Source organism: Eleginops maclovinus, chromosome 1 (assembly GCF_036324505.1).
Source record: "Eleginops maclovinus isolate JMC-PN-2008 ecotype Puerto Natales chromosome 1, JC_Emac_rtc_rv5, whole genome shotgun sequence".
Classification (NCBI taxonomy): Eukaryota; Metazoa; Chordata; class Actinopteri; order Perciformes; family Eleginopidae; genus Eleginops; species Eleginops maclovinus.
Window position 1 is genome coordinate 15,064,747 of NC_086349.1, and position 27,022 is coordinate 15,091,768.

The 27,022-nt window shown below is 41.4% G+C and overlaps 3 protein-coding genes across 3 annotated transcripts; all 3 read left to right on the forward strand.

Moving 5' to 3' along the window:
• The first annotated feature begins 613 nt into the window (after positions 1–613).
• wnt10b (wingless-type MMTV integration site family, member 10b) lies at positions 614–3,901 on the forward strand. Its single transcript, XM_063892451.1, has 4 exons — positions 614–788; positions 1,373–1,635; positions 1,781–2,232; positions 2,372–3,901. Exons 1-4 carry the CDS (start codon positions 715–717, stop codon positions 2,870–2,872), a joined length of 1,290 nt encoding a protein of 429 aa, XP_063748521.1. The 5' UTR covers positions 614–714; the 3' UTR covers positions 2,873–3,901.
• Positions 3,902–6,735: 2,834 nt separating this feature from the next.
• Positions 6,736–11,422, forward strand: arf3a (ADP-ribosylation factor 3a). The gene is made up of 5 exons (XM_063892461.1): positions 6,736–6,809; positions 8,199–8,381; positions 8,471–8,581; positions 8,934–9,058; positions 9,161–11,422. Exons 2-5 carry the CDS (start codon positions 8,234–8,236, stop codon positions 9,320–9,322), a joined length of 546 nt encoding a protein of 181 aa, XP_063748531.1. The 5' UTR covers positions 6,736–6,809; positions 8,199–8,233; the 3' UTR covers positions 9,323–11,422.
• A 2,199-nt stretch (positions 11,423–13,621) lies between these two features.
• erbb3b (erb-b2 receptor tyrosine kinase 3b) lies at positions 13,622–26,787 on the forward strand. Its single transcript, XM_063893919.1, is given in 28 exon segments — positions 13,622–13,940; positions 15,658–15,812; positions 15,893–16,079; positions 16,246–16,371; positions 16,464–16,526; positions 16,755–16,873; positions 17,658–17,799; positions 17,902–18,015; positions 18,103–18,256; positions 18,311–18,384; positions 18,610–18,700; positions 19,356–19,558; positions 20,045–20,177; positions 20,269–20,362; positions 21,016–21,173; positions 21,263–21,319; positions 21,799–21,940; positions 22,029–22,148; positions 22,489–22,587; positions 22,734–22,919; positions 23,014–23,169; positions 23,272–23,347; positions 23,457–23,603; positions 23,805–23,902; positions 23,993–24,169; positions 24,272–24,343; positions 24,808–25,099; positions 25,235–26,787. Coding segments are annotated over 28 exon segments (4,434 nt in total). The 5' UTR covers positions 13,622–13,858; the 3' UTR covers positions 26,152–26,787.
• Positions 26,788–27,022: the final 235 nt, after the last annotated feature.

Consider the following 27,022-nt stretch of genomic DNA (forward strand, 5'->3'; position numbering starts at 1 on the left):
AATGAGGAACAGCCGGAGGTGGGAGGAAGGGGACCACATGACTAAAAACAGTATTGTTGGAGGGTCTGTTAGCGGAGCCGCCTGCCTGCTGCTGCCTCCCTGTCGTACAGTGGAACCAGCAGACCTCCCCTCCCCCATTCATCATTTATCTCACCCCTTTATGAACAAAATCTCTTTTGATTTTTAATATTTCATTTTTCGGAGTGTTTTTTTGATATTTATCATCGAAAATGAAGGGATTCACGATTTACCTTCCCCTAAATAAGAAAACATGTTTGTTTAAATATAATAATATGTCTATAAGCTATTAAATATGATTATATGATTCAGTACTTTTGATCATCTACCAACACTTGAGACAGATGCGCGGAGTGGAAAGTGGTGCTTGTGCGTAAAAAGTTTGGAGACGTCATTTTCCGCTTGCACAAAACTTCACACTCAAGTGATAAAATAATCAACTGGTGATCCAACTCTCATGTTGGCCAATATTTTTGCAAACAGCCGCCTGTGGAGGCATCTCCTGCCCTCCCCTCTTTCTCTCCCCCCTCCCGTTTACTCTCGCCCCCGAGCTCCTCTGTTCTCCGTGTTCACTCCTCGCTCGTTTGGCGGTGCATCGATAATACTCCACTCTTCTTCTGTTTTTTGATATTCTCATTCAATACAGGACTTTATTACCAGTGTTTTAATGTCACGTCGCGAAAGACGCTTAACAAAATGGAGCTATCAAACAAACTCCGTTGGGACCAATTCCTGATTTTTGCAGCAGCACTTATGTCACCTGCATTAACGTGAGTGCACTTGAGAGCGCGAGGAGAGCTGATGGAAGTTACTGTGTATTTAAACGGATACTTAACATTTAGTTTAAAAGTGGAAAATCTGCCTATGATTTCACAGGCAGATTTTGTGTAATGTTGAAACATAAGAAACTATTCTAACTGATATTGTAGTGTAATTCTTAGCAATGCCATAAATAAATCAATATACTGTAGATTACACTATTGTTATTTCTCTATAAGATGTGTTTGGAGAGTATATTTCTGCTTTTGGGACTTCACAGCTAGATGATCTGTTTAGAATTATATTTCCCCCTGCTTTAAACAACATCTGTTGAAACTCTGTAAGTTCTTGTGCAATTGATTTTCACATTTTATTAACTGTAGCCTAATCAGCAAATCCCTTAGAGATGAGACACATTATTTTGTGGATATCTAACCTAAATCTTACTTGATTTTTATTTTTTTATTTTCTTAAGTATCCAAAACATCTTTCGACATGCTCCTAAGGATTTGACTAATGAACTCCTGACCAGCTCTGATGGCCCCCCCACTAACTTTTTTTTTATCTCCCTTTCTCTTTCTCTCTGTCTCTGCAGGGTGCTGTGTAATGATATTCTCAGCCTGAAGGTGGCAGGAGATCCAGTGCTAACCCCTAACTCAGTGTGCCTGAGGCTGGCAGGCCTCAGCAAACGTCAGATGAGGATGTGTGTGAGGAGCCCTGATGTGACGGCCTCCGCTTTGCAGGGCATCCAGGTGGCCATTCACGAATGCCAGCACCAGCTCCGGGATCAGCGCTGGAATTGCTCCTCACTGGAGGGACTTGGCAAGCTTCCCCACCACAACACCATCCTTAACAGGGGTGAGAGCCGGATGCACACTTGATGCTCATAATGTGACCTGGGTTAGCGGGTGTAGATATAAATATGGGAGTAGATGTTGTTATGCACACAGATGCTGGACTGTTTATCTTTTTCATCCTCTGAGTGTTTATCTCCTGATCCAAGGTTTTCGCGAGAGTGCTTTCTCCCTGGCCTTGTTGGCAGCGGGTGTGGCTCACTCTGTGGCCTCAGCCTGCAGCATGGGCAAGCTGCGGGGGTGTGGGTGTGAGGCTAAGCGTCGCCAGGACGATGACAAGATCCGCCTGAAACTCACACAGCTGCAGCTGCAGACCCTGCAGAAGGGTGGAGTAGGCCTTGCCATGTCACGATCTCTACCCTCAGGGCTCAACGGTCACCATGGCGACCTGCCCACTAACCTGCGCTCCACCCATCCCTCGGCCCTGCTCAAGCCTATACCAGATGAGCTGAGCTCCATGCAGGAGACGTGGGAATGGGGGGGCTGCAGTCATGACGTCCGTTTTGGGGACCGTTTTTCTAGGGACTGGCTGGACTCCCGCGGCTCTCCAAGAGACATCCACGCTCGCATGAGGATACATAACAACCGTGTGGGACGACAGGTGAGAAATGTGCTTATCCATAATGATGTTAATGTTGCTCTAGGAGCAGTCTCACTTCCACACTCTCACCAGCCTTTATTATTATCTGTGACATTGTTGCATTTCTGATTTTTTACGTAATCTACCTTTCTCTACACAGATAGTGAATGACAACATGAAGAGGAAGTGCAAATGTCACGGGACATCAGGGAGCTGTCAGTTTAAGACCTGCTGGCACGTGTCTCCAGAGTTTCGGCTTGTGGGTTCACTACTCAAGGAAAAGTTCTTGTCAGCCATCTTTGTCAACTCCCAGAACAAGAACAATGGGGTTTTCAACCCTCGAACTGGAAACAGCGCCAGCGGAAGCACAGGCGGACCCAACAGAGGTCGCCGACGAACCATTTCCAGAGAGCTGGTCTTCTTTGAGAAGTCTCCTGACTTCTGTGAGCGTGATGCGTCTGTAGACTCTCCAGGTACACAAGGACGCATTTGCAACAAAACCAGCTACAGCACAGATGGCTGCGGCTCGCTGTGCTGCGGCCGCGGACACAACATCCTGAGACAGACACGTAGTGAGCGCTGCAACTGCAGGTTCCACTGGTGTTGCTACGTGCTGTGTGAGGAGTGTCGTCTCACAGAGTGGGTCAATGTGTGCAAGTAGATTCCACTTTTCCAAGTCCCAGATGCCTTTACCTATCCCAGACTCAAGATGGTGAGCCCGTCCCCTCACCCACTCCTTTTGTTCGAGCCTTTGTTTCCCTCCTTGTGTAACTCTCCCAGAAGTCTGTTTATCCCCCTTTCCTTTTTTTGGGTCCATCATCTGGGATCTATTTTCTCTTTGTAGCCGCTGTTATTCTCAATATGCCAAGTCAGAGATTGAAGAGGTGACTCATGACATTTGTCCTGCTATGGTTGTTTAGACGCTGCCCTCTCAGCCATGAAAACAGCAAATACCCAATCTTTTCTATCCCACAAAACAAAGCAACAGGGAACAGCAAATAAGCATTTCTATTTCAATGTCTACTTGATGACTCATCACATTGTACAATAGATGTGTATTTTAATGTGCACATGTATATTTGTAAATGTATTATTATTAATATTATTATTGTGTTGTGCCTTTTTTTTGGGTTATAGATACTGACACACTTGTGCTAAGAGTGGTTTAATGCCGTAAAACAAAGCAATTCATATCACATTTAACTGGGCTCTGCTGATGATGACCAAGATCCATCCATCCGTTTTCAACCGCTTATCCGGAGTCCGCAGATTAATCAGATCTCCAAGATATTTACTCCATTTGTATGTCTTGCACCTGTGACTAAAACAGGGCAACAATAATTATTTTGACTAAGTCAGAAAATCTAGACAAGGGTTTTACTAATGGAAGAAGACACGAAACAGGATATTGTTTTTGTGGTTTTTAATGGACTGATACATCTGAGAGATCTCAGGACTGAGAGAACACTGGTCAGACTCAAAGTGGCAAAGTCCTTAAATTCCTTAGGCTAAACAACTAACACATTTAGGTTATCTACACCTTGGAACGTTAGAAAATGTTCGCCAGTGGTCATGTTTTTTCATTAATATAGCTGTGATATGATGTGTCATTTTCACTATGAAGTGATGACAGAGCGCTTCTTATTCTGTGCTTTCTTTTGTCAATTTCATCGTCTGGGTACTCCTTAGATTCTTCCCACATGTAGTACATGTCAAAGTGAGAGATGGACCTGCTTTAGTCTTGAACTGATGCTGAAGTGTGTGTGTGTGTGTGTGTGTGTGTGTGTGTGTGTGTGTGTGTGTGTGTGTGTGTGTGTGTGTGTGTGTGTGTGTGTGTGTGTGTGTGTGTGTGTGTGTGTGAGAATTGCAGGGCAAGTTCTACGCACTACAGATTTGGGAGGTGAGAGCCTTTTTTATGGCCATTTCATGCTGAGAAAGACTTTTTATGGCTGCAGGATATTGTTTCCTTAAAGTATGACTTTTATTACTGGAGAGAAGCATCAAGCGAGCAGAGAGTGGGGTTGATTATACCAGTCTTTGCTGTGCAAGCATCTGAGGGGATCATCTGTCCCAGAGTTCATGGCCAACGAAGGGACTCGCTAAACCACGTGGGATGCTGTGTCATGGTTACCTGGGAGACAGACTACACAAACGTAAACACAGGCACATAAAAACGTGCATTTGTTTATGCACAAAGACACTTACATGTAGGGATACTGGCACTGATGCACAATCAAAAACATGCATTATGTCTCATCATCATATTTATGAACTGTCAGACAGAACTCCTGGTGACCCGAGACGCTGCAGATTTAGCTAAATTCCCATGTCAACACCTGACTGAATTAACGATGGCAGCATTCCTAGATATCTTGGATGATCCAAACTGAATGTGTTATCTGACATTAGAAGATTTAATACCATTTAAGTGTTGTTTGAATCGATTTCTGTAAACCTCCCTCAGCTCCTGAGGAATGGCTGAATCAACTGTTTTTTCTGTTTGGTATTTAGTGAGGGAATAAAAAAGAGAAAGCAACTCATATGGAATGATAAGGGAAAAGATTTCTGGTTTGCATTTCTTCATTCCTTTATCATTTCACCCTGGAGCTGCTGCGAAAGGGAATTTCCTGTCACTGTTTCTCGCATGTGTGAGACAGAGGTTGGTGGATAGCCTGGGATTGGTTTCTCTCTCACTCTGTGCGCTCTTTTTTTCTCTTTCCCAGTCTCCCCCTCATCGCTGCAGACATAGACACATGCATAGCAACACATTGACTGCCCTCCGAGTAATGACAACCAGACTGGGCTGAAATTAAAGAGAGGAAGGCCGAGAGAGGAAGTTAGGAGAGATAAAAGTTACCCCCTTTGATTGACAGGATGATTATATGTATAAAGTAAGGCGATTTTGTGTGTTTAGTTGGATATAAGGATGGGGAGATAGATCCTCGCTGTACGTATGGCGGGGATGCAGAAGCAAAGGACAAATGGGGTATGGTGAAGGGGGTGAATAAAGTGTACTCTGTATAAATACATGCCTCAAAACATCTGCTTCTCAACTCCCCTTTCATTTCTTGATGTGGGACAGGCAGAGAAGGAGAGCGGGAGAGAAAACACAAGGAGCCAGCTACCCAGAACATCAAAGCCCCTGCCCTCAACGTGCAGGCCCTCATTAGTTCAGCTAGCACAACCAACGAGACTTGTGATTGTGTTTGCTGGGGTGCACGCTGGCAGACACTTCAGAGGAAAGGCTCCTTTAAGTCATAGCTCCCCACCCCACCTCTCTGCCAACACACAAGCCCGCTGTAACCCCCCTGTAACCCTCTCAAAACTCGGCAGGCTCCCCCACCATCCACTCCACCCCATAATCTGGTCTGCAGCTGCAAACATCTGCTCCCCTCTTTATTCCTCTGCCTTCACCACTGAGTTGATAAACACATCTATCACTGGACCGCTGACTGACACACAACAGAGAGGAAGAGGGGGATAAATGTTGGAGTCACCTATGGTTTTAGGGCTGGGATCCGGTGTGTCATTTAATCACACTAGGTTTTTTTTTCTCCAGGTAATGAGTTAAACCCACACCTACTGGAAGGAGGTTTCTTCCTGACTTTGACATGCATTGCCACCTGTAAAACCACATAAATGCAATGATGAATTTTACTAAGCACGTTTAGGCTAGGAATATTCTCATTTATCTTAAGCTAAATAAAGTATTTAAAAACCTTCTTGGATCAAATTGAAAAAGCATTTTCACAAAGCTGTAATTATGTTATTTATTTATTTTTGGAATCCGCATAACCTTAAACATTAAAATCTGAATAAATCCAAAAGCATTGTATAAAATAGTCAAACACTGACAGGGAGTATTCTACTGCAAAATGTGTACTTTTTTTATACTTTTCATACTTTAAGTGCATTTTGCTGATAATGTTTATATACAAACTTGTGTAAAGTTTTGAACTCTGCACTTTGAGTTGTAGTGGAGTATATTCACATTTGTTACTGATACATTTCTTTCACCACTACATACATGTACTGGATCACCTTTTGATATACACGATACTATGACAAAATTAGTACACATGGATAGTAATCTGCTATGTTTTGTTGCATCCTGTCACCTCATTGACAGAAACAGGCCAGGAAGTATCACTCGGCATCCTATTACAGTCAGCCATTTACTTATTCATTAAGATGATTCCTGTCATAATTATTTAAACATGACTGCAGACACCGTGTTACATTTCATATTGGTTTTGTTGTTGGCCTGCAATAACACCACACACATAACGTTGAGCACATGCAACGTGTATCAGTCATAAAGAACAATATTGTGTTCAACTAAAAGCTGAACACTTTTAAATGTAAAGCAGGTCAATGCTGATGTAACACAAAAATATTCACGTTTTATAAAGACACTGTTAAATTACTGTTGCCCTCCAGCAATTCTTCCTAGCTTTTAACAAGTCAAACGTGAGAGGTGATCTTGACATTAAACTATCGCGACAATACAAGACTTCACAACCTCTTATCATCGCGAGACTTTCTTCGAGTCCTCTCCTCTGCCTGAATCCAGCTGGTAGCCTGCCTGCCGTGGACGGGTAAGTGTGAATGAGATGCAAATGGAGAAAATGCTCCAAGATGTATACAAGTAATAAAGATGACCGCAGCGCTGTTTTGCTGTTTTAACGCCTTGTTACGCTTTTCAGTAAAATAACCGCCGCTAATCGACGAGATTAGGCCGAATAATGTGCTGCCTTGTCGTGACTCTTCGAGGAGGAATACATCAGACAAATTGACCCAGAGACATTTATTTTAAAAACTGATCACGTAATATTGTCGCCATCTCATCTTAGCTCGAATATTTATCATTTTACGCTTTATTTAGGAAATGTGTCTCATTCAAATTCATCGCCTGCTTGGACTGCAGCATCAGCCCCTTGCATTATGACAGATCTACATGGATGTGCGGCCACTGCAGCTGTAACAGGCTGTGCTAGCAGCTACAGTATAGCCTGTGCATTTGATATAAATGAATGGATACTAAGCTAGGTTAGTTTTTATAAAATTAAAGGTTATTAGAGGGAGATAGGGATCATCTCGCAGCCTCACTCTTGGCTTTGTGTGCATTTTTTTACTCTTGGAAAATCCTTAAATTAGCACATAATAAATGCCTCTCAGGTAGAAAATCATAGCACAAGTGGACAGGTGGCCTGTTAAAGACAGCAAAGTCTCTCACCTTAAAGTGTTCTGTGATTTGTGTTTATTTTTTTTCCACACTTCTTTTAAAAAAAATACAAAATATATGACTTTCATGGGAATGTGGAGGAGAATTTCCTAATATAAAGTGGTATTCTCCATGCAGCATATTATATGAAATGGTTGCATCAATGTTATATAGACCATTTGTATCGATTGGTAATTTTAAACATTGTAACAGAGTGCATAATAGCAAGTTGACAACAGTGCTTCCCATAATCACCCATCTGTTACCCAATTAGGAATTAGTCAGACACATAAGACATGCACAATGACACACACACAAACACACACACACACACACACTCTGAAACACTCACAAGGCTGTAGGGTGTTTGCACAACATGTTCTCACAACCTGATTATGTTTTTATTTTTATGGATTCATTGTTCCACTGGCATTCATTCAATTCACAGCATAAAAGGTGGTTACTCTGCACCATATGAAAGCCAATCCACACAACAGAGATCCAACATGGCGGTTGGTTTACCTTGCTAGCTGTCAAAGTGCAATGCAACAGCCTTTTAAGTCGGGTCAGCTTCCTGATGAGGTGTGAAGTTTAAGGGGACCTCAAGCCCTTACGAAGTGGTAATGTTGAGAGTTGATTTTGAAGAGCTACTGTGTGTAACCGCATGCTCTTTCTTTGTGTTTCTATTACTTCTATATGTGGTTCACAGGTTTGTTTTATTGCTATATATGGAGAAGGTCTTTTCTCTTCCCTGTGTTTACAGTTCTGTTGCAGTCGAGGTGAGAGCCGTCAGTCATCATGGGGAACATCTTTGGCAACCTGTTGAAGAGCCTGATAGGCAAGAAGGAGATGCGAATTCTCATGGTGGGGCTGGACGCTGCTGGAAAAACAACCATCCTTTACAAGCTGAAGCTGGGGGAGATTGTTACCACCATCCCCACAATCGGTGCGTGGGCAAAGATTATTAAGGCTAGTGTTAGGTGAAACACCTGTCACTGGGCTTGTGTATCTCATTTGATTTTGCATTTCACTCAGGTTTCAATGTAGAGACAGTGGAGTACAAAAACATCAGCTTCACCGTGTGGGATGTGGGTGGCCAGGACAAGATCCGTCCTCTGTGGAGGCACTACTTCCAGAACACCCAGGGTGAGCCAGACCAGGAGTCTCTCTGATGATGCACAAGTCGGCCATGTTGGAGTTAACAGGGTCCTGTGGCAAATACTGCATTGCACACTCCCCCCCCCCCAAGCACCTGAGGCACATCTGACTAATGTTTTAGATGAGGTCATTTCAATACAGCCTCCAACTGTTTCAAATTGTTATCAGCTTAGTCATGAAAAGCTTTAGCAATAAAAAAAATCGGTTAGGCAAAGTGTTTTTTTAACAATATGATGTCAGCGTATTGTTAAACCATGGGAGGAAAGTGATAGTCGCATAGTAGAATTTATGTTTTTTAATGTATTTAACCCTTTAAAAAGACACTTATTTGTCACTGCAGGTTTGATCTTTGTGGTGGACAGCAATGACCGGGAGCGTGTGAACGAAGCTCGGGAGGAACTGATGAGGATGCTGGCTGAGGACGAGCTGCGGGATGCTGTTCTTCTGGTCTTTGCCAACAAACAGGTATAGCCTCCATCGATTCCCCTCATCTGCATTCAATATTTTCTGCTCATTTTCACTAACTCAGGCCTCCTGATTGACCCAACTGATGTGATTTCCTTATAGGACCTGCCTAATGCAATGAATGCTGCCGAGATCACAGACAAGCTGGGCTTACACTCCCTACGCCATCGCAACTGGTACATTCAGGCCACCTGCGCCACCAGCGGAGACGGTCTGTACGAGGGCCTCGACTGGCTGGCCAATCAGCTGAAAAACAAAAAGTGAGGTATCAGGTCAGTGGAAAGGGGAAGAGCCTGGGTGCCAGCTCCAGGTTAGGGTTTTAATGGATCCATTGAGTTTACATGGAGAGGCTGTGCTGAAAAGCCCCCAGGGGTTAACTCTCAATGGCTTTCTCCCCCCAGAATAATTGTTTCACTTCTTTATTATCATTTATTTAAATTGTTTGGGTCTGCAGTGAGCTTTTTTTGAGGATAACAAACCAATGGCGTTGACTTAAATGACTTACATGCTGAATACATAAATGTGTTATTGTAAAAGCATATACATTCCCCTACTCTGCAGTCCCTTTGACCTTTTATCTTTTTCAGAATAACGATGATATAGACTGATAATAGCAAAGATTTATGTAAATTATAAAGAATGTCATGACGGTATAAGTGGAAGTACCACTATTACTATCTCAGAATAATATAACGTTGTTAAAAACTGTTTACTCAGACAGGTTCCAATAAATGTAAAATTGTCTTTTTTACCATACTTGTGTTTTACCACAAAGCTGTGTGCATCAGAGCTCATTTTGTGCTGTAAAAATAATCTTACTTATATGCAAATGTGTTTATTCTTTTTATTTATTTTATTACACACAACACTTGTTGACATCCTGGATATTCTAAAACTATTTATATTTTTGTTGATTTGTATTTATTTATTCCTTAATTTGTTTTGATTTTCTTTTTCGAAGTGCATCATATGGTTTCTCTCGCTTTATTGCAATGTGCATTTACTGCTAAGGCAGCTAGTGAATAAAGAAGCCCATGTATCACTGTATATTACTCCATAATCTGCATGGAGATGGAGAAGATCCCAGTACTGGTTTGTGGGCTTGTAAAAGCTGTGAAGTACTGCAAGCTGCTGCTGTAAATACAGATTTATTCTGAGTCGACGTGCCTGGCTCAATAAGGGTTAAACAATTTGTCTGGCGTTAGCGAGGTGTGATAGCTGAACTGATACAGATGACAGAACAGGCACATTGTACCAGCCAGGAAAAAATGCTGCTATTGGCCTGTTGAGAGTGATGCAGCAGAGCATGTGATTGGCAATATCAGAGAGCTTAAATGGTTTCCGAATGTTTATTTTTTAAGTCCGTTTGTGCGAGCAGCTGCACTATATCCGTCAAAAGAACTCACATTGCTTGTCATCCTGATTTATTCATTCCTAATTATGACATTATGTGTTTCTGTGTATTATGTTGCACAAAATATCTCTAGATGCATTATTGTTGTACAAATTGTTTGAATGGAGTATTCATTTATTTTAAACCAAATGCAAGTGTTGATTTTGTGTTGTTCCTTATTTGCTTTCATACAGTTGTCTTTTGGCGTGTTCTCACAAACCCCATGATTTGAAAAAATATGAGAGAGGATAAAGTAATATTGCATCATCATAAGGCATGTTAATACTGTACAAGATCTGTAATAAAAGTGAATTATAATAGCCTGTTCCCTCAGATTAATGCTGCTGGTTGGAACAATGCTGTGCTGATAAATGTTATGGATTTAGTGTAAAGTTTACCCAACAAACTTCTAATATGCAAAAGCATGCTTTTCTATGTCAGCGCAACTGTATATAGGTTTATGTAACAAGAAGAGTATACCATGATATTTGCGGTCAACTTGAAAGTGATGTTGATACACATGTAGATTTCGGGGTCAGTGTGTTGGCAGATATGTATAACTGACAGCAGCTTGCGTATGTGATGTGCATTACGTTGAGTTTGGTGTGAAAATTGTTTTTGTGGCCTTATATTGCCAGTGTTTTTCTTTTCTCTTTGATAACCGGTTTGTATGTCAGAATGTCAAACATTCAAGTATCTCACCTATGATCTGCAACACTGATGCACTTACAGCACTGTGTTGGCTAAACATCCTTCTTTCAATGATTATTGGCGGATTTTCACTAGAAAAATGTAGGAAAGCAAAGTGCAGAACATTCCAGCTAATAAGGTTTATTTTAAGCTGAACATGGATTATGTAATTGAATGGAATATTATCAAGAGGAGGAAATAAAAACAACACATACTGGTGCAAAAGTGTTGAATGATTTAATGAATCCTGGCACTACATCAATCAATCAATAAAAATATAAAAACACAAATTTGCTTTGCCTTACTCATTTTCCCCCTTGTTAACTGCCTAAAATCATTATTTGTGTATTTTTATCAAAGAAAACACTGGACAAACATTCTTACAATTCATTCAAAAAACAAAGGAGCAGCTTGATATTGAATGTGTACTGATGATCACAGTTTTGGAAAGAGCCAGTTAAATAGGTGGAGGAACATGTATCTTTATCGTCTTTCTCTTTTGGCCTTTCCTAACTGCTGCCATCAAAAGAAGTTTGGCACAATCAGGTAGTTTCCCTGTGGAATTGTAGCGCTCCACAGAGAGTCATTTTGTCTGGGCCATTCCGAGGGCTATGTAGGGGAGACTGCCGCTGTGTCTCCAGGGGTGTGACAGCAGTATGTGGGTCAGAGCTGCTCCCGGGGCCACCAGCCCCCAGGGCCCCCTGCAGGATAACCACAATAGTAGCCCCAGGGCGGATGCCATAGCTGGGATTCCCACCCGTAACCGGGACGCCTTCACCCAGGGCACAGACACACTGGCAGCAGCCCCACAATCAATTCATCAATCTCTGAAGGGAGTGGTTTCTGCAAAAGGCCACAGCAGTCACCCCAACAGCCCGCCTTGGAAGGGACAGGGCCACCAGGGCTGACACTCAGGCGGACATCATGGTGGCGATCCAAAACTGCCAGACTGCAGAAACCATGGAAGCATCAGGCCTTTATTGAAGCTACTTTCCTAGCTCTGACATCAGAAAATGTGAAAATAATCACTGAACACGTAACTGTTTGATTCCCACTATGATATTTTTACTATAGGCTTTTTATGTGAGAAAGATTGGAAGAATCACACATACAGCTGTTATTTAATTGAATGAAGTTGAGAAAATGTTTTCCAACATACTGAAAAATGTTGTTCAAAGTTTTGCATCTTTACAGAGGCAAGTGGAAAGTCTCAGTTGATTTTTATAAAAGATTTATTGGTAGGGGTCAAAGAATATTCATGTAAAACCATCATTGTAGGTGCAAACAGGGTCCAGAGTCCTCCTCTCCAGGCCCTGAGGCAGATCTGATATATGATCTCTGAATCCTCTGTCTCTGTCTCCCCCTGCTGGACAGAAAACATATCGTGGAGGACAGCTTTAAATGTCCTTTAATATTTCAGGCTGGTGCACGGATAATTAATGTTAATTTAAACCATGCCACAGTAAAAAAAGGTTTTATTTCTCATATTTTTGTTTTATATAGTGCTTTTATGAAAATATCAGATCAAGAGATCAACATTACAATCAAACGTTCATTGAATCAAGATAATAATGATAATTGAATAGTCTTACTATTTTTTAAATTCCCACATGGGATACTTCCTAACAAAAAGCAACTGTTCTTCTATCTTTTTCTCATACAAAACAAGATTAACAGTACATGTGTCAGAATCAGTTACTGATTATCCATCCATTAGTGAGTCGTCCCCTTTTCAATTGCAGCTCCATGTTCAGGAATCTCGCCTGCTTTGGGACCATTTTCTCAAATTAAGCATTTTCTTGTTTTGGGTTCAGAAGTCACTTGACCATCTGACAATGTGGCCCATTGTGACAGGCCGCTCCATACGCATCAAAGAAGTGATTAACCAGTTGACAGGGCTGTGGGGACAATACTGCTCTTTACAGAGGAAACAGTGCAGCCACTCACTGCACTGGGTGCTACTGGGAGACCAGAGCATTGCTTCCACAGGCAGCAGCTGACAACATGAAACCAAAATAACTGCACATGAAGGGGACATGTTGTTCACATGGATGGCAAAAAGTTTGGATCACACGATTTATTTTTTTTTTTTTTGCCATGTTACAATCTGCATATCATCATTAGTTTATATACAAATGCAGTCATTTTGGCGTACTAAAAGTAAAAGTGCATTCATTGAAATGTTTTTTCAGCTTTATATTTTCCTAATGCGTTCGTTGTGAGGTACTTTATTTGTTGAAGGCAAAGGAAACACTCTCTTTATAAATCTTCTGCATTAATCTAAGAGGTTGTTAGCCGTTTTGATGCTAAATGCAACACTTTAGGCAGCAGATTGTAAAAAAAATGACGGACCGACCTCTGATTGGTCAATACATTCGGTTGTTGGCCAATCACTTGTCCCTCTAGGGAGGGGGGGCCGAGCGTCAAAATAAACTGCCACTTGTTCGTTGTTTTCAGTTTTGCAATTGGCGCGATTTATGTGGTCTTACTGATGTTTAGTGCGAGGTTTTACAGAAAGAGTTTCATTTCTGCTTCATTTTGATTTAATGATATTGGATTATTTTTTTTATTTTTATTTTTAGTCTATCATCTTCCAGAGAGGGAGCCCTGAACATTTTCTTTTTGTATACATCCACACTTTCCTACAGAACCTTGGCTACTCGGAGGACTACCTAAACCTGTGTGATGCAATCTAACTAAACAGAATCAACATCAACATGATGATCCCATGGGGAGTCATATTAGTGTGTTTGTCATTATCATGGAGGCTAGAAACAGCATCATCCCAGACTCATGAAGGTAGGATAATTTATAATTCCTTATCAGAAAACTTGTGGAGCCTGTTTTGATAATTCAGAAAAAGACGATTTGTTGTTGATCAAATTATTAATTTAGGATATAATCTACATTCATCAGAGGTTAAGGGGTCTATATTTGCTAAACTATTACCACCCATCTCTTGTATCCCTTGTCTATCCTCACACAGTACTCACTGTGCTCTCCTGCTTGAGAGCTTTTTTATTGTTATTACCGGCTCTAATCAAGGCTCTTAAAGCAGCAATATATCACCACTTCATATGCTGCTGGTGATGACTGGCTGCAGTGGAGACCAAATAGCCTTCATGGCAATGACCCCAGTTGTAAAATGCTACTGAGGACAGTCGGTCGTGGTCATATTGATTTGTAAAATCTGCAGATGATTAATTTTCTTCTCTTAAAGTTAAACATCGTAGTTGTTTAATTCAAAGATTATATAGTTGGTTTGATTGTGCAGATGTTCATCAGTGATTTTTAACTGTCAGAAGTCTGAATTATAATGAAACTCTCTTAGATAAGCTGTGTCCCTCTAGAGATCCATGCATTAATGAATAAGTACATGAAGATATGGATTTTGCTACAGTCATCTATCAACACGCACTTTTCCATAAAGAAACAGCCTAAAAGATTGTTCATAGAAGTGATACATGTTTTAACGGTTGCTGGAATATTCTGGTTTACACCTTTGCATATTCTCAACAAAGTCAGGAAATGTGGGTAGGTGCCTTATCTCTGCACATAAGGGCCAGTGCCACAGTTTCTGTCGATCAGTACGAGATGGTGTGCATGTCTCCTTCCGTCCACGATATTTCCCTTCCCTCTGCCAGAAAGCCCTACTCACACACAGCCCATTGTCTGTTGGTATGATCTCAGCAAAGCAGACACACACACACACACACACACACACACACACACACACACACACACACACACACACACACACACACACACACACACACACACACACACACACACACACACACACACACACACACACACTTACACATACATACATACATACGCAAATGCACACACACAGAGCCACTGTCACTGCATCACTCTTCAGTCAGTGGGACACACTGTCCACATTTATAGCTTTATCACAATGAGGAACTTTGTCCTAGAAAGCCCCTCTCTCTCGACCCTCAGCCTCCACTCCATCAGCCCCAGGCCTGCTTCACGTACCAGAATTTCAGCCTGCCTGTTTTACTGTGCTTCACTTCAAACTCTCCAGCCAATACAGCAGCACAGACACAATTCAGGAAGACTAACCACGCCCATAAATAATGCAGAAACAGAATAACCCCACATCTCGAAAAACCTTGCTTTAATCAAGCAAAGCACCACAGTCTGTGTTTTTATTGCACACATTTTATTGCAGTGCATCATGTTGCAATGGCAGATTAACTGTGACCGAAAACACACTTGATATGTCTGCACAATTATTTGATGAGGTGAATGGAAATCAGACAGGGAAAAAAAATGCAATAATTCAAGGACATTGATTGAGATTTAATAAGCCGTGATGTAAAGTAAATGGGATATGTAGGCTTAGCATGCAAAACCCGTGTAACAGTCCTCAAACATAATGAAGTAAAAGTGATACATTGACCCACAGTGATCTTAGTCCCTGAACCACCTTTGGGTGTTCCTTGTCTTTGTCAAACTTAGAGTAATATGTGTCTCTCTTGTATGTCAGTGGTGTGTCCCGGTACACAGAACGGACTGAGCTCCACAGGTTCTCAGGAGATTCAGTACAATATGATTAAGGACCGATATGATGGCTGTGAGATCATCATGGGAAACCTGGAGATCACACAGATTGAGAATAACTGGGACTTTTCCTACCTTAAGGTAAAAATCCTCTCTGCCTTTTGTTTCTCCTGATTTATATGTACAAGATGTTTAAGTATGATCTTCTTTTTCTCCTCCAGACAATCCGAGAGGTGACTGGCTACGTCCTTATTGCCATGAACCATTTTCAAGAGATTCCTCTAGGCCAACTAAGGGTCATCAGAGGAAACAGCCTTTACGAGAGACAATTTGCCCTCTCTGTGTTCTTAAACTATCCCAAGGATGGCTCCAACGGCCTGCGGCAGCTAGGACTCGCAAATTTGACAGGTAACAGAGGGTTTACAGATAAAACTGAAGCATTGAAGCTAAATATGTTATATTCCAACCAAAATGTTCAATATGTGGGCAGCTATCTGAAGTGTCATTGTAACATCTGCTTAGCATATCCTGTCTACTCGCGCTTTGTGATACATTTCTCATTATTTCTTCACAGAGATTCTGGAGGGAGGAGTGAAGATTATCAACAACAAATACCTGAGTTATGGCCCCTGGATCTTCTGGCAAGATATCATTAGGGACAACAGTGCTCCTATTGACATCCAGTACAATGGAGAGAGAGGTCGTTGTTGGAATAGTCCTATTACACACATCCCCAAAATATCTCTAGTTGGTTTCTTTCTTACGTAATGCCTCTCTTTCTCTCTATCTCAGGCCACTGCCACAAATCTTGTGGAGATTACTGCTGGGGGCCAAATAAGGACCAGTGTCAGATCTGTGAGTGCCCAATTGTTCCGTGTCCCTCATTCTGTGTCTGCGTTTGTTCTCTCTCCTCCTCCTTACTTCTCTTCAGTGACACACACACACACACACACACACACACACACACACACACACACACACACACACACACACACACACACACACACACACACACACACACACACACACACAATCACACACATATCTGACCTCTGTTCAACCCGTCTTTCCTGTGTGTCTCAGTGACTAAGACGGTGTGCGCTCCGCAGTGTAATGGCCGTTGTTTTGGGACGAGCCCAAGGGATTGCTGTCACATAGAGTGTGCAGCGGGATGTAAAGGCCCTCTGGACATGGACTGTTTTGTGAGTACTCCATCTTTGATCACATGAAGAGAAAGGCTGTCTATACTCTTTATGTTTTCTATTCTTCAGTAACAAAAGAAGCTGAAAATAAGGCTTTCCCTCAAACTCCTTCACCCCTTTTATTAAAAGTAACATTTTATTTTACTGTTATATATTCACACTTTTTTAAAGGACTTTACAGTTACAAACTATGGGCCGAGTCTGGATTTTCCACGCATCTACATGTTTCTGTTACAGTAATACTGTGTACCATAGTGTGGTATGGAAATCCCCTTGCAGACAATTGCTCTCTCGGAAGCTAAACCCACTTTGTGTTTTGTAATCAACGTACTGCTGTGCAGTCAGAATGTTTTCAAAACCCTCTTCTTTTGTTTCATCTGACATTTGAGTCGGCTGATAAACCAAAACAAATAGAGATAATAATTGAAAGAATATTTCCATATTTGTTATCGTTTGGGTTATTTTTTTGACAACACAACATGTGAATACAAGCAGTTATCGTTGGAATCCTGAGTTTGTAGGCCTATAGCGACAGCTGTGCCTTGGAGTAAAGGCAAACTTTTAGTATGCTAATATGCTCACAAATACATTGGAAACATGATTTTCTCTGATGTTAGGGTTATAAATCTTTATTTTGTTCATCCATCTTTGTTTTTGTGTAATTTGGACTGTGAATACCGCCCTACCGATCTCTTACAATGTTCATCATTAGATGTCGATGTTTTCAAATAGGTCTCGCATCTCATTCTGTTAGATGTAATTGTCTGTGTGTGTGCCTGTGTAGGCATGTCGTCATTTCAACGACTCTGGAGCCTGTGTGCCCCAGTGTCCCCAGACTCTGATCTATAACAAGCAGACGTTTCAAATGGAGACCAACCCGAATGCCAAGTATCAGTATGGGTCCATCTGTGTCTCCCAGTGTCCCAGTGAGTGTTTGATACTCCACATGTTTTACTTTTGAAACATATGGTAACCTTCCTGATATTGCAAACCTGTATCATGATGGGTTCTTTTCTTCCTCCTTGTAGCACATTTTGTGGTCGACGACAGCTCCTGTGTGAGCGTTTGTCCTCCAGGCAAGATGGAGGTGGAGCGAGAAGGCCAGAAGCAGTGTGAGCTCTGCAGTGGACTCTGTCCAAAAGGTTTACACTTAATAAATACTTTCTACTTTTTTACTGAGTTTATTGTCAGTCCTCAGAGATAATGACAGTGTTTGGTCATCCCTGTAGTGTGTGAAGGCACCGGCGCTGAACACAGGCAGACGGTGGACTCCAGCAACATCGACAGCTTCATCAACTGCACCAAGATCCAGGGCAGCCTTCACTTCCTGGTCACAGGGAATTCTTGGGTAATTTTTCTTCGCCCTACCTGAAGGATTTTAAAGTGCAGTGATGTATAGACAGCTTGTTTATTTTACCTCGTTTTTATTCTTTTTAGGGATGACTTTAAAAAAATACCGCCGCTGGATGCCAAAAAGTTAGAAGTGTTTCGCACCGTCAGAGAAATAACAGGTTTGTTTATACAGCGGAGAATGGTGTTGTTCATAATGGATTACTAGATTTGGATACATGTAGAAGAAAAATACCAAGAAAAAGGAATTATCTCTTAAGATATTGTCATTGGCCGGCCAGATAGCTCAATGGCTAGAGCTGTCAGCCAATATGCAGTCACAAAAACAATTGTATAAACCTTAATTGATCTTGTGTTTTAATGCCATCACTGTGTTTGATTGTAAGATATCCTAAACATCCAGTCTTGGCCCAAAGAACTGAATGACCTGTCCGTTTTCTCAAGTCTCACAACCATTCAAGGGAGGTCGCTCGACAAGTAAGGCTTATTCATTAAGACTTTTGTTAATTATTGTGTAAGTTGAAGAAGACCAAGCAGAAATAGTTCCCAAAATAAAATGGGTATAATAGATTAAGACTAATGATCTGTCAACAAGATTTTGTTCTATACTGTATGGAAAAAGCCTTTATCTTAACGGTATCAAAGCCAAAATGATTTAATTTGACTTACAATAAATGTTCTTTATGCCTCAGTCTGACTGTGATTTTCGTGTTCTTGCCTAAAGTGATATCTCTCTGTATTAGACATGAAGTGTGTTGCATCAGCATGTGTCATCACTGCTCTCTCACAACATCTACACCTCATAATCTGCTTTAATCTGCTCTGTGTTAACACCTGATGACGAGAGCCCTGAGCATCGTGCTAACACTTTCTAACTTCCATCATCTCTCTCTATGCTTTGCAGTTGAGTGCAGGTACGGCTCATGTTTTTTTTTTGTGTGTGTGTGTGTGTGTGTGTGTGTGTGTGTGTGATCCCTATAACACGGTAATCCAAACTGCAGCGTGACACTAATTCTTTAATTAGCTGTTCTTCAAATATCTATGTATATTTTATATATGTACTTGGCTGACTTAAATGTTCTATTTCTCTGATTTCTTTTTGTCTGTTTCCTGATCCAACTTCCCACCCAAGGCGTTTTTCTCTGATGGTGATGCACCTCCACACTCTTACCTCACTGGGTCTGCGCTCTCTCCGTGAGATCAGTGACGGCAGTGTTTACATCAGTCAGAATAAGAACCTCTGTTTCCACCACACTGTGAACTGGACAAAGCTGTCCAGAGGCCGCAGAGTTCGAGTCAACAACCTCAACAACAACCGGCCGCTGGCAGAGTGTGGTGAGGCGAGACACAATAATACACAAGAACTAATGTCTTATTATTCTTTGTGCAAAAAACGATATACTTTTACTAATCTCCATATTTGTATACTACAAAGGCTATACTATGGTTGTAAAAATCTCCTAACATCATTCTTTTTGTAGTTTTCTGAAGTACTGTTCTTAAATTCCATTTTAGACATAAATTACTTTAAACGTTTAAGTCTACTATACTTAAATGTACTTTTAACACGAAAACATATGATACGATAAAATGCTATACTATTCATCGATAAAATTAGCTCCTCTTTGACAAACTTCTACTACTTTATATTAAAATCTTCTTACATGTACTTCTTCGTCAAAAAGCAGATTGATATATAGATTATAATCTACAATTATTTTACACTGTGCACAATGCTATACTCCACGATACTGCAGGCCTACATTGACTTCACAAAGTTCAGAGTCTGAGTATTTCTTCCACCTCTGGTTTTCTGTGCAGTTGCAGAGGGCCATGTGTGTGACCCTCTGTGTTCAGACTCAGGATGCTGGGGCCCGGGACCCGACCAGTGTCTCTCCTGTAGGAACTTCAGTCGAAGCTGCACATGTGTGGGCAGCTGTAACTTTAACACTGGGTCAGTAGATGTATGTGGTAATATCTTTACCAATGTTGTTTTGTGTGAGATCAATTTGAGTATATATATTTTAAATATATTGTGTCCCCAGAGGTCCAAGGGAATTTGCCGGATCTGATGGCGAGTGTGTCACCTGTCATCCTGAGTGTAAGCCTCAGAATGGGAAATCCAGCTGTACTGGACCGGTAATCACTTTCTTTTATTGCAAACTATGGTTTAGTGCCTTTGTATGAATTATATTTACACACTCATAACGTTTTTAGGGGGAATTATTTATTTTTGGAAAGGTTTATTAGAGGTTATACCTCTACGACAGTGCAAGGGTCTAATTTCCACTGGTGATACAGGGTCATGTCACACTCACAAACCCTCAAAATCCTATTTTTGTCCCCCCTTTTATACAATTTCAGTTTGATTTACTGTCTCCCCAACTCAGAACCCAAACCTAAAATCTTGATGCAGTAACATAAATACTGACTAGAGAAGAGTTTCTGTTTGCCATGTATATGACGAACATTTGAAAAGATGCCCATGTAAATTACTGAACAGAAATTTGATTTTGATCCCTCAAACTACTTTCGATGCCCTGAGCACGTCAACCCAATGTAAAATCTGCAACAGATCTTAACAAAATACTGTCAAGTGTGTTGCTTTCCACCTTTAAGACTTTTTTTTCATCAATCTCTTCCACTTTTTACCCATTATATTTAAAATCATATGCAGTAACTAATGATCTAAATCATTATCAATCTATAAGTACTCCACAAAGCAGTTTCTTGCAGTATACTTTGGTTCATTGCAGGTTAAAATGTCCCAGTGTGTTATTTTACTCATGTAGGGTGCAGACATGTGTGTGGCGTGTGCCAACCTTCGAGACGGTCCGTACTGCATGTCTTCTTGTCCCACTGGAGTGAACGATGGACAGAAAGGACTGATCTTCAAATACCCAAACAGGGAGGGTCACTGTGAACCATGTCACCACAACTGCACACAGGGGTGAGACCGGACTCAAAGTATATGTTTGTATTTTAATGTGTCCATCTGTGTAACAATATATAAATCAATGATGTGTTTATCTATGATAGATGCTCAGGCCCAGGACTGAATGACTGTTTAGAGGCAGCCAGGCTGGCAGTTAGCAGGTGAGTGTTTTCCCCTGCTGGTGAATATGAAACACTACACTGCAATGTGACGCATGGACTCATACAAAAAATTATCTTCCCTACTTTACAGACCACGGTCAAATCTGATCTATGAAGTCCTATGCTTCTTTCAATTTTCTAAAAGTTGCATGGTTTAACATTACTATAAATCCTAAAGATCATAATTTGAGTGCTACAAGTTAGTGAGCTTATCTATGCCTGTGACCTTTGACCTCATCACTGAGAAGTTGTGTCCTAAAAATGGACAAAATGAACAAGTACACTGGACATTGTAGCAAACTATTAAGGATTTGACAAAAAAATACACACTTTAGATGGTATTTGTTCTTCATGCAATAATTCTAACCCACGACTTCTCCCACTTATTAGTTTTCAGTGATTATGAATATAAATATGAAGCTCTGTTTCTGATGTTCCGCTTGTATCCACTCCTCATCTTTCTCTGCTCCACTCTGCAGTGGTCAGATCACAGGCATAGCTTTAGGCGTCCCGGCTGGTTTGATTTTCTGCCTGGTGTTGTTTTTCCTGGGCGTGCTGTACCACCGAGGCCTGGCCATCCGGCGCAAGAGAGCCATGAGGAGATACCTGGAGAGCGGAGAGGTGAGACCATTCAACCCCATGAGCTTCCCTGACTACATGTATTTGTTTACAGAGAGAGAGAAATAATCAATTATTTTTATTTTGGCAGAGCTTTGAGCCTCTGGGTCCTGGAGAGAAAGGTACCAAGGTTCATGCTCGCATCCTGAGGCCCTCAGAGCTGAAGAAAATCAAAGCCCTTGGCTCAGGAGTTTTTGGCACTGTGCACAAGGTATTTATCATCATCTTTTTCTCTGTGCTCAAACACATTTTATCCTCTGATTTGCCATTACTTTATTACGTTAAATGACTCAACACATTAATTGTGCAGCTTTAATGTCCACCAAATCTATACGTTGTTGGTTTTTAGGTAATATGTTTCTTAGTTGATGATTATCAGTATAAATTCTTATTTTACATGTGTATGTATAGCTATGGAACATAAATATTGCATTTGTGATTATTTTTTATGTACTAACCGAAACTCATAGATACACAGTTTTAATCTGAAACAGCATTAAGCTTCACAGACTCATTTGAGACTTCTTCTGTACATTTGTTTTGTGTTTTAGGGTTTTTGGACTCCTGGGGGAGAGACAGTGAAGATTCCTGTGGCAATCAAAATCCTCCAGGACAGCTCAGGCCGACAAACATTTAATGAGATCACTGATGTGAGAAGGAAAGCTTCTTGAAAGAAGTTATACCATCACAGAAATAGCAATACATTTTAATTGCATTCAAAATACAGACAAAATATAAGTATCTGAAAATTGTCAATGAAGTAAACTTTGATTTTTCACCTTGGTCTTTGTTGTAGCATATGCTGTCCATGGGCAGCCTGGACCATCCCTACATCGTAAGGCTGCTGGGCATCTGTCCCGGTCCCTGTCTGCAGCTGGTGACGCAGCTTAGTTCCCAGGGCTCTTTACTGGAGCACATCAGGCAGCACAAGAGCAGCCTGGACCCCCAGCGCCTGCTCAACTGGTGTGTGCAGATAGCTAAGGTGAGTACACCGAAAATTACACACTTTTTAGAACAACGAAATGTTAAATATAAGATGCCAGATTATATTTAGGGCATGTATGTTTGTGTCTCAGGGTATGTACTATCTGGAGGAGCACTGCATGGTCCACAGGAACCTGGCTGCCCGAAACATCCTGCTGAAGAACGACTACCAGGTCCAGATCTCGGACTACAGCGTAGCAGACCTGCTTTATCCCGACGACAAGAAATATGTCTTCACTGACACCAAGGTGGTAATGACTCATTCAGTTCGGCACACGCTTTGAATTGTTAAACCCCAGTGATATAAACAAAGCCATCTGTCTGACTTTGAAATTTGTGTCTTAATCCAGACACCCATAAAATGGATGGCACTGGAAAGCATTTTGTTTCGAAGATACACTCATCAAAGTGATGTTTGGAGTTATGGTAAGAGGCTGTGTGTCCCTGTGACTGTGCGCAGTGTTATACAGTACATACCAATAAAACAACCTTTTGGCAGGGAGCTTTTAAATGTGGCTTCTCTCTTCCCGGACAGGGGTGACAGTGTGGGAGATGATGTCATTTGGGGCGGAGCCTTACACATCCGTGCCGCCTCAGGAGGTGCCGAGTCTGCTGGAGAAGGGCGAACGACTGTCCCAGCCAACCATCTGTACCATAGACGTCTACATGGTCATGGTTAAATGTGAGTGGGCCCAGTGTCCACAAACACACATTAAATCAAGTTTCCATTCAATTTTATTACCATGACATTTCACTGCCAAACATCAATCATATAAATAATCATGTATAAGCATTGGTACAAGTTCAATGCAAAACAAACATTAAGAAACTTGCTGATAATATCATAAAGTACTTTCTTTTTTTATATATTACCTTTCTTTAGGCTGGATGATTGATGAAAACATTAGGCCGACTTTCAAAGAGCTGGCCAGTGACTTCACTCGCATGGCCAGAGACCCACCCAGATACCTGGTCATAAAGGTAAGGCTGTCATCTGCATTCATTCTACAGCTTAGTCTCACTGGCTGTTTACTAAGATCTTAAACTATTTAATTCCATGTTATTGAATAGTTGGAAGGGGAAGAGGCTGCCTCGGTAGAGATCCATCGAAGGGAATCCGAGCGAGGCCTTCTAGATGCAGATTTGGAGGACCAAGACGAGGAGGGGCTGGAGGACGGTTTGACAACTCCTCCTCTGCAACACTCTCCATCCTGGAGTTTGTCCCGTTCACGGATTAATTCTTACAGGGTAATGAAATACACCTTAGATTTGTTATCTAGACTCTTTGGGGACTGTAGCTCAGAGGCAAAGGAAACCAGCACTTAACACTTTTTATTCCTTGAATTGTAGAGCGGTACCTCTCAGGCCGGACCTGTCGGATACCTGCCGATGACGCCCAGCCCTGTGGACAGCATCCGTCAGGTGATGCAGACTCACACAGTCATACACACAGCAGTTATTGTATATTTCACTAAATGTATCTGAAAGCTTACGTTACTCTGGAGATATAGATTAAGATTAATGATAAAACCAAATCTATCACATTTGTGGGTGATTGATCCCATGGTGAATTTCCAAAGCTACTCGATAATATAAAAAATGGCTTCTAATGTTAATAAAAGGCCTGGGTACTCCTTCTACTGCTGCAGTTAATAGATATATTTAGCTGTAACTTTAAACAGGTTTTTCTTCAATCAGCATTACTGCTACACTTTGCCGATAGTCCTGTTAAAAATCAATATTATAACCCAGCTCTGCAATAAGGTCATGGCCTCAGGAAGTAAGACTAAATGTATCATTCTGGTCCCACTGGTCTCATTTGAAAATAATGCTATTGATCTGTACTAGCTGCTGCATCAATTCAAGTCTTTGGTTTTCTTTTTCAGTTGTGGCTTCAGAGGTCTCGACTAAGCTCGGTGCGGACGCTGCCGGAGAGGTCAGAGTTCAGGGGGAGTGGCAGAGAGACAGTGCCGCGAGAGGAAGGTTCACAGAGCGGGAAACTTCACAGGGCCAGGTTCGGCTCCGAGAGGGGAACTCCTCGTATGTCAATCAGCCGGAACAGGAAACTCTCAACAGCATCAAGTCCTTCCTCTTATAAGGTGTGGACGGCAGAGGAAGAGGAGGAGGTGGACAGCTTTGGCTATGTCCTGGCTGCATCACCTGTTACCCCTGAAAGAGGTAAACTATCAGCATGCTATTACTATCTGCTTGATATTATTAAAAGTAAGTAAATTATTGTATTATTTAACAATTAATAATCAAGACTTCTTCCCCCTGACCTTTTACTTTTACATATTCTGTCCTGGCTCACAGTCGGAGCGTGTCATTCTGGGAGAAGAAACTCAAGACTCAAGAATGATCTGTCTCTTGTGGTGGTAAATCCCTCCCTGGAGTATGAAATAATGAGCAAAGAGTCAAGTGCTCATTCCTGCTCAAACAGCAGTGTCTTTTTACCAGCAGAAACCCCTTCTGTTGCTGTTTGTCAAAAAAACTCACCTTTACACTCACCGACCTTCATGAATCCATTACCTGTAGAGAACGCAACAAATGTTGAAACTCTGACACAAGTCTCAGCTGTGACAAGTAAGAGAGTAGATGAGGATTGTGAAGCAGGAATTGCAGAGGAAGGAGACTCCATGGAGAAAAATCAGCTTGCGGTTTCCTCTGATAATGGCATCAGAGCTGCGGAGGACCACGCAGAGGCAGCCCAAGGAGTAGGCAGGTATGAATACATGGACATTAGGCGATCTGATTCTACGGAGGCACAGAATCAATCATGCGAGAGACGTGGGAGTCAAACATCTGCAAAGAGTGCAGCAGAGTCATCCGACCAAACAGTGGAGGTGTTGAAAAAGGAGCTTGAAGAGGAAGAGGAAGAGGAAGAGGAGGATTATAACGTAAATAAACAACCTGCACTTCAGGGAAATACGAGCGGTACATTCATGCCCAGGACAGATGTGCTCACAGCTGGGGGAGAAATGGTGGAGGAGTATGAGGAGATGACCACATTTGGAGCGGTGCCCAGTGGGTGGGAGCAGGCAGACTACCAGAACCTCCCAGTGAAGGGGAGAAATGTATCTGAAGAGATGGGCAGTGGCAGGTGTGCAGGGATCGGGGGATACATCAAGGTGTGTGCTGGCATGGGGGAACCTGGCAGTAACTCTTCATTTGACAACCCGGACTACTGGCACAGCAGACTGTTCATCAAGCCAGATGCTGTACGTACCTAATAATGTGGACTGGGACACATAGTACGAGTTGATGTTACTTCCTGCAATAAATCTGGGTTATTTCGATTTTCAGAAAAAAGCATGACATCCAGCAAACTTTAAAAGATTCAAGTGATAAAAGAAATACACCTGTCCAACATTTCACAGTTTTATGCGATATATAAATGTTTATGAAACCAACTGTGAGGCAGTAAATATAACCACAAAATAAAGGGAAACATGTGGTGTTTACTTCCAAGTGTCTGTTGAGACTTATAAAGTTGACCTGACTGCTGTACCTGTGTGTATGTTTGCTCAATTGATGTGTTTATTTGATTGTCTTTTACCATACAGTGCCCAGCCCATGGGCTTGCAAGTCACTGGACAGCAAATGTATGTCAAATATGCCATGATGAGTGACCAATCATATCAAACTTTTTCACAAATTAGAACATTTTAAAAGATTCAATTTCCTTAACAAAATGGTGTTATAGGCTACATGAGTTCTTTGGTGCCATGCATTATCTATAAGTATGTTGTGACACTGTTAAAAGACTTGCGAAATGTTTAGTAGGCTAGTTTGATGATGACCGATTTCTGAAGAGCATTCTTTTGTACTGTATTTGTTATTGCCAATATGCTTTATCATAAAAATAAATAAATGCGGTTATTTTTCAAATATCTAATCACCTGTCATTTATGTGTGTAGTAAATAAATAGAAAAACGGACATAATTATATTTTTATATGATACATTATATATAAACTTAAAAAAACATGTTTCAATATGATGAATTAAAAATAGTAGAAGGATTTGTACACATGTGCCCTGAATGTGTGCAGAGGATACAGAGGTATTTGTAACAGATAACAGCAGAAAATGAGATGGAGGC

Coding starts and splice junctions, on each gene's coding strand:
- arf3a (XM_063892461.1), top strand. CDS start 8,234: ATGGGGAACATCTTTGGCAACCTGTTGAAGAGCCTGATAGGCAAGAAG. Junction 8,582..8,933: donor CTACTTCCAGAACACCCAGG/GTGAGCCAGACC, acceptor TTGTCACTGCAG/GTTTGATCTTTGTGGTGGAC. Junction 9,059..9,160: donor TGGTCTTTGCCAACAAACAG/GTATAGCCTCCA, acceptor ATTTCCTTATAG/GACCTGCCTAATGCAATGAA.
- wnt10b (XM_063892451.1), top strand. CDS start 715: ATGGAGCTATCAAACAAACTCCGTTGGGACCAATTCCTGATTTTTGCA. Junction 789..1,372: donor CTTATGTCACCTGCATTAAC/GTGAGTGCACTT, acceptor CTGTCTCTGCAG/GGTGCTGTGTAATGATATTC. Junction 2,233..2,371: donor ACAACCGTGTGGGACGACAG/GTGAGAAATGTG, acceptor TTCTCTACACAG/ATAGTGAATGACAACATGAA.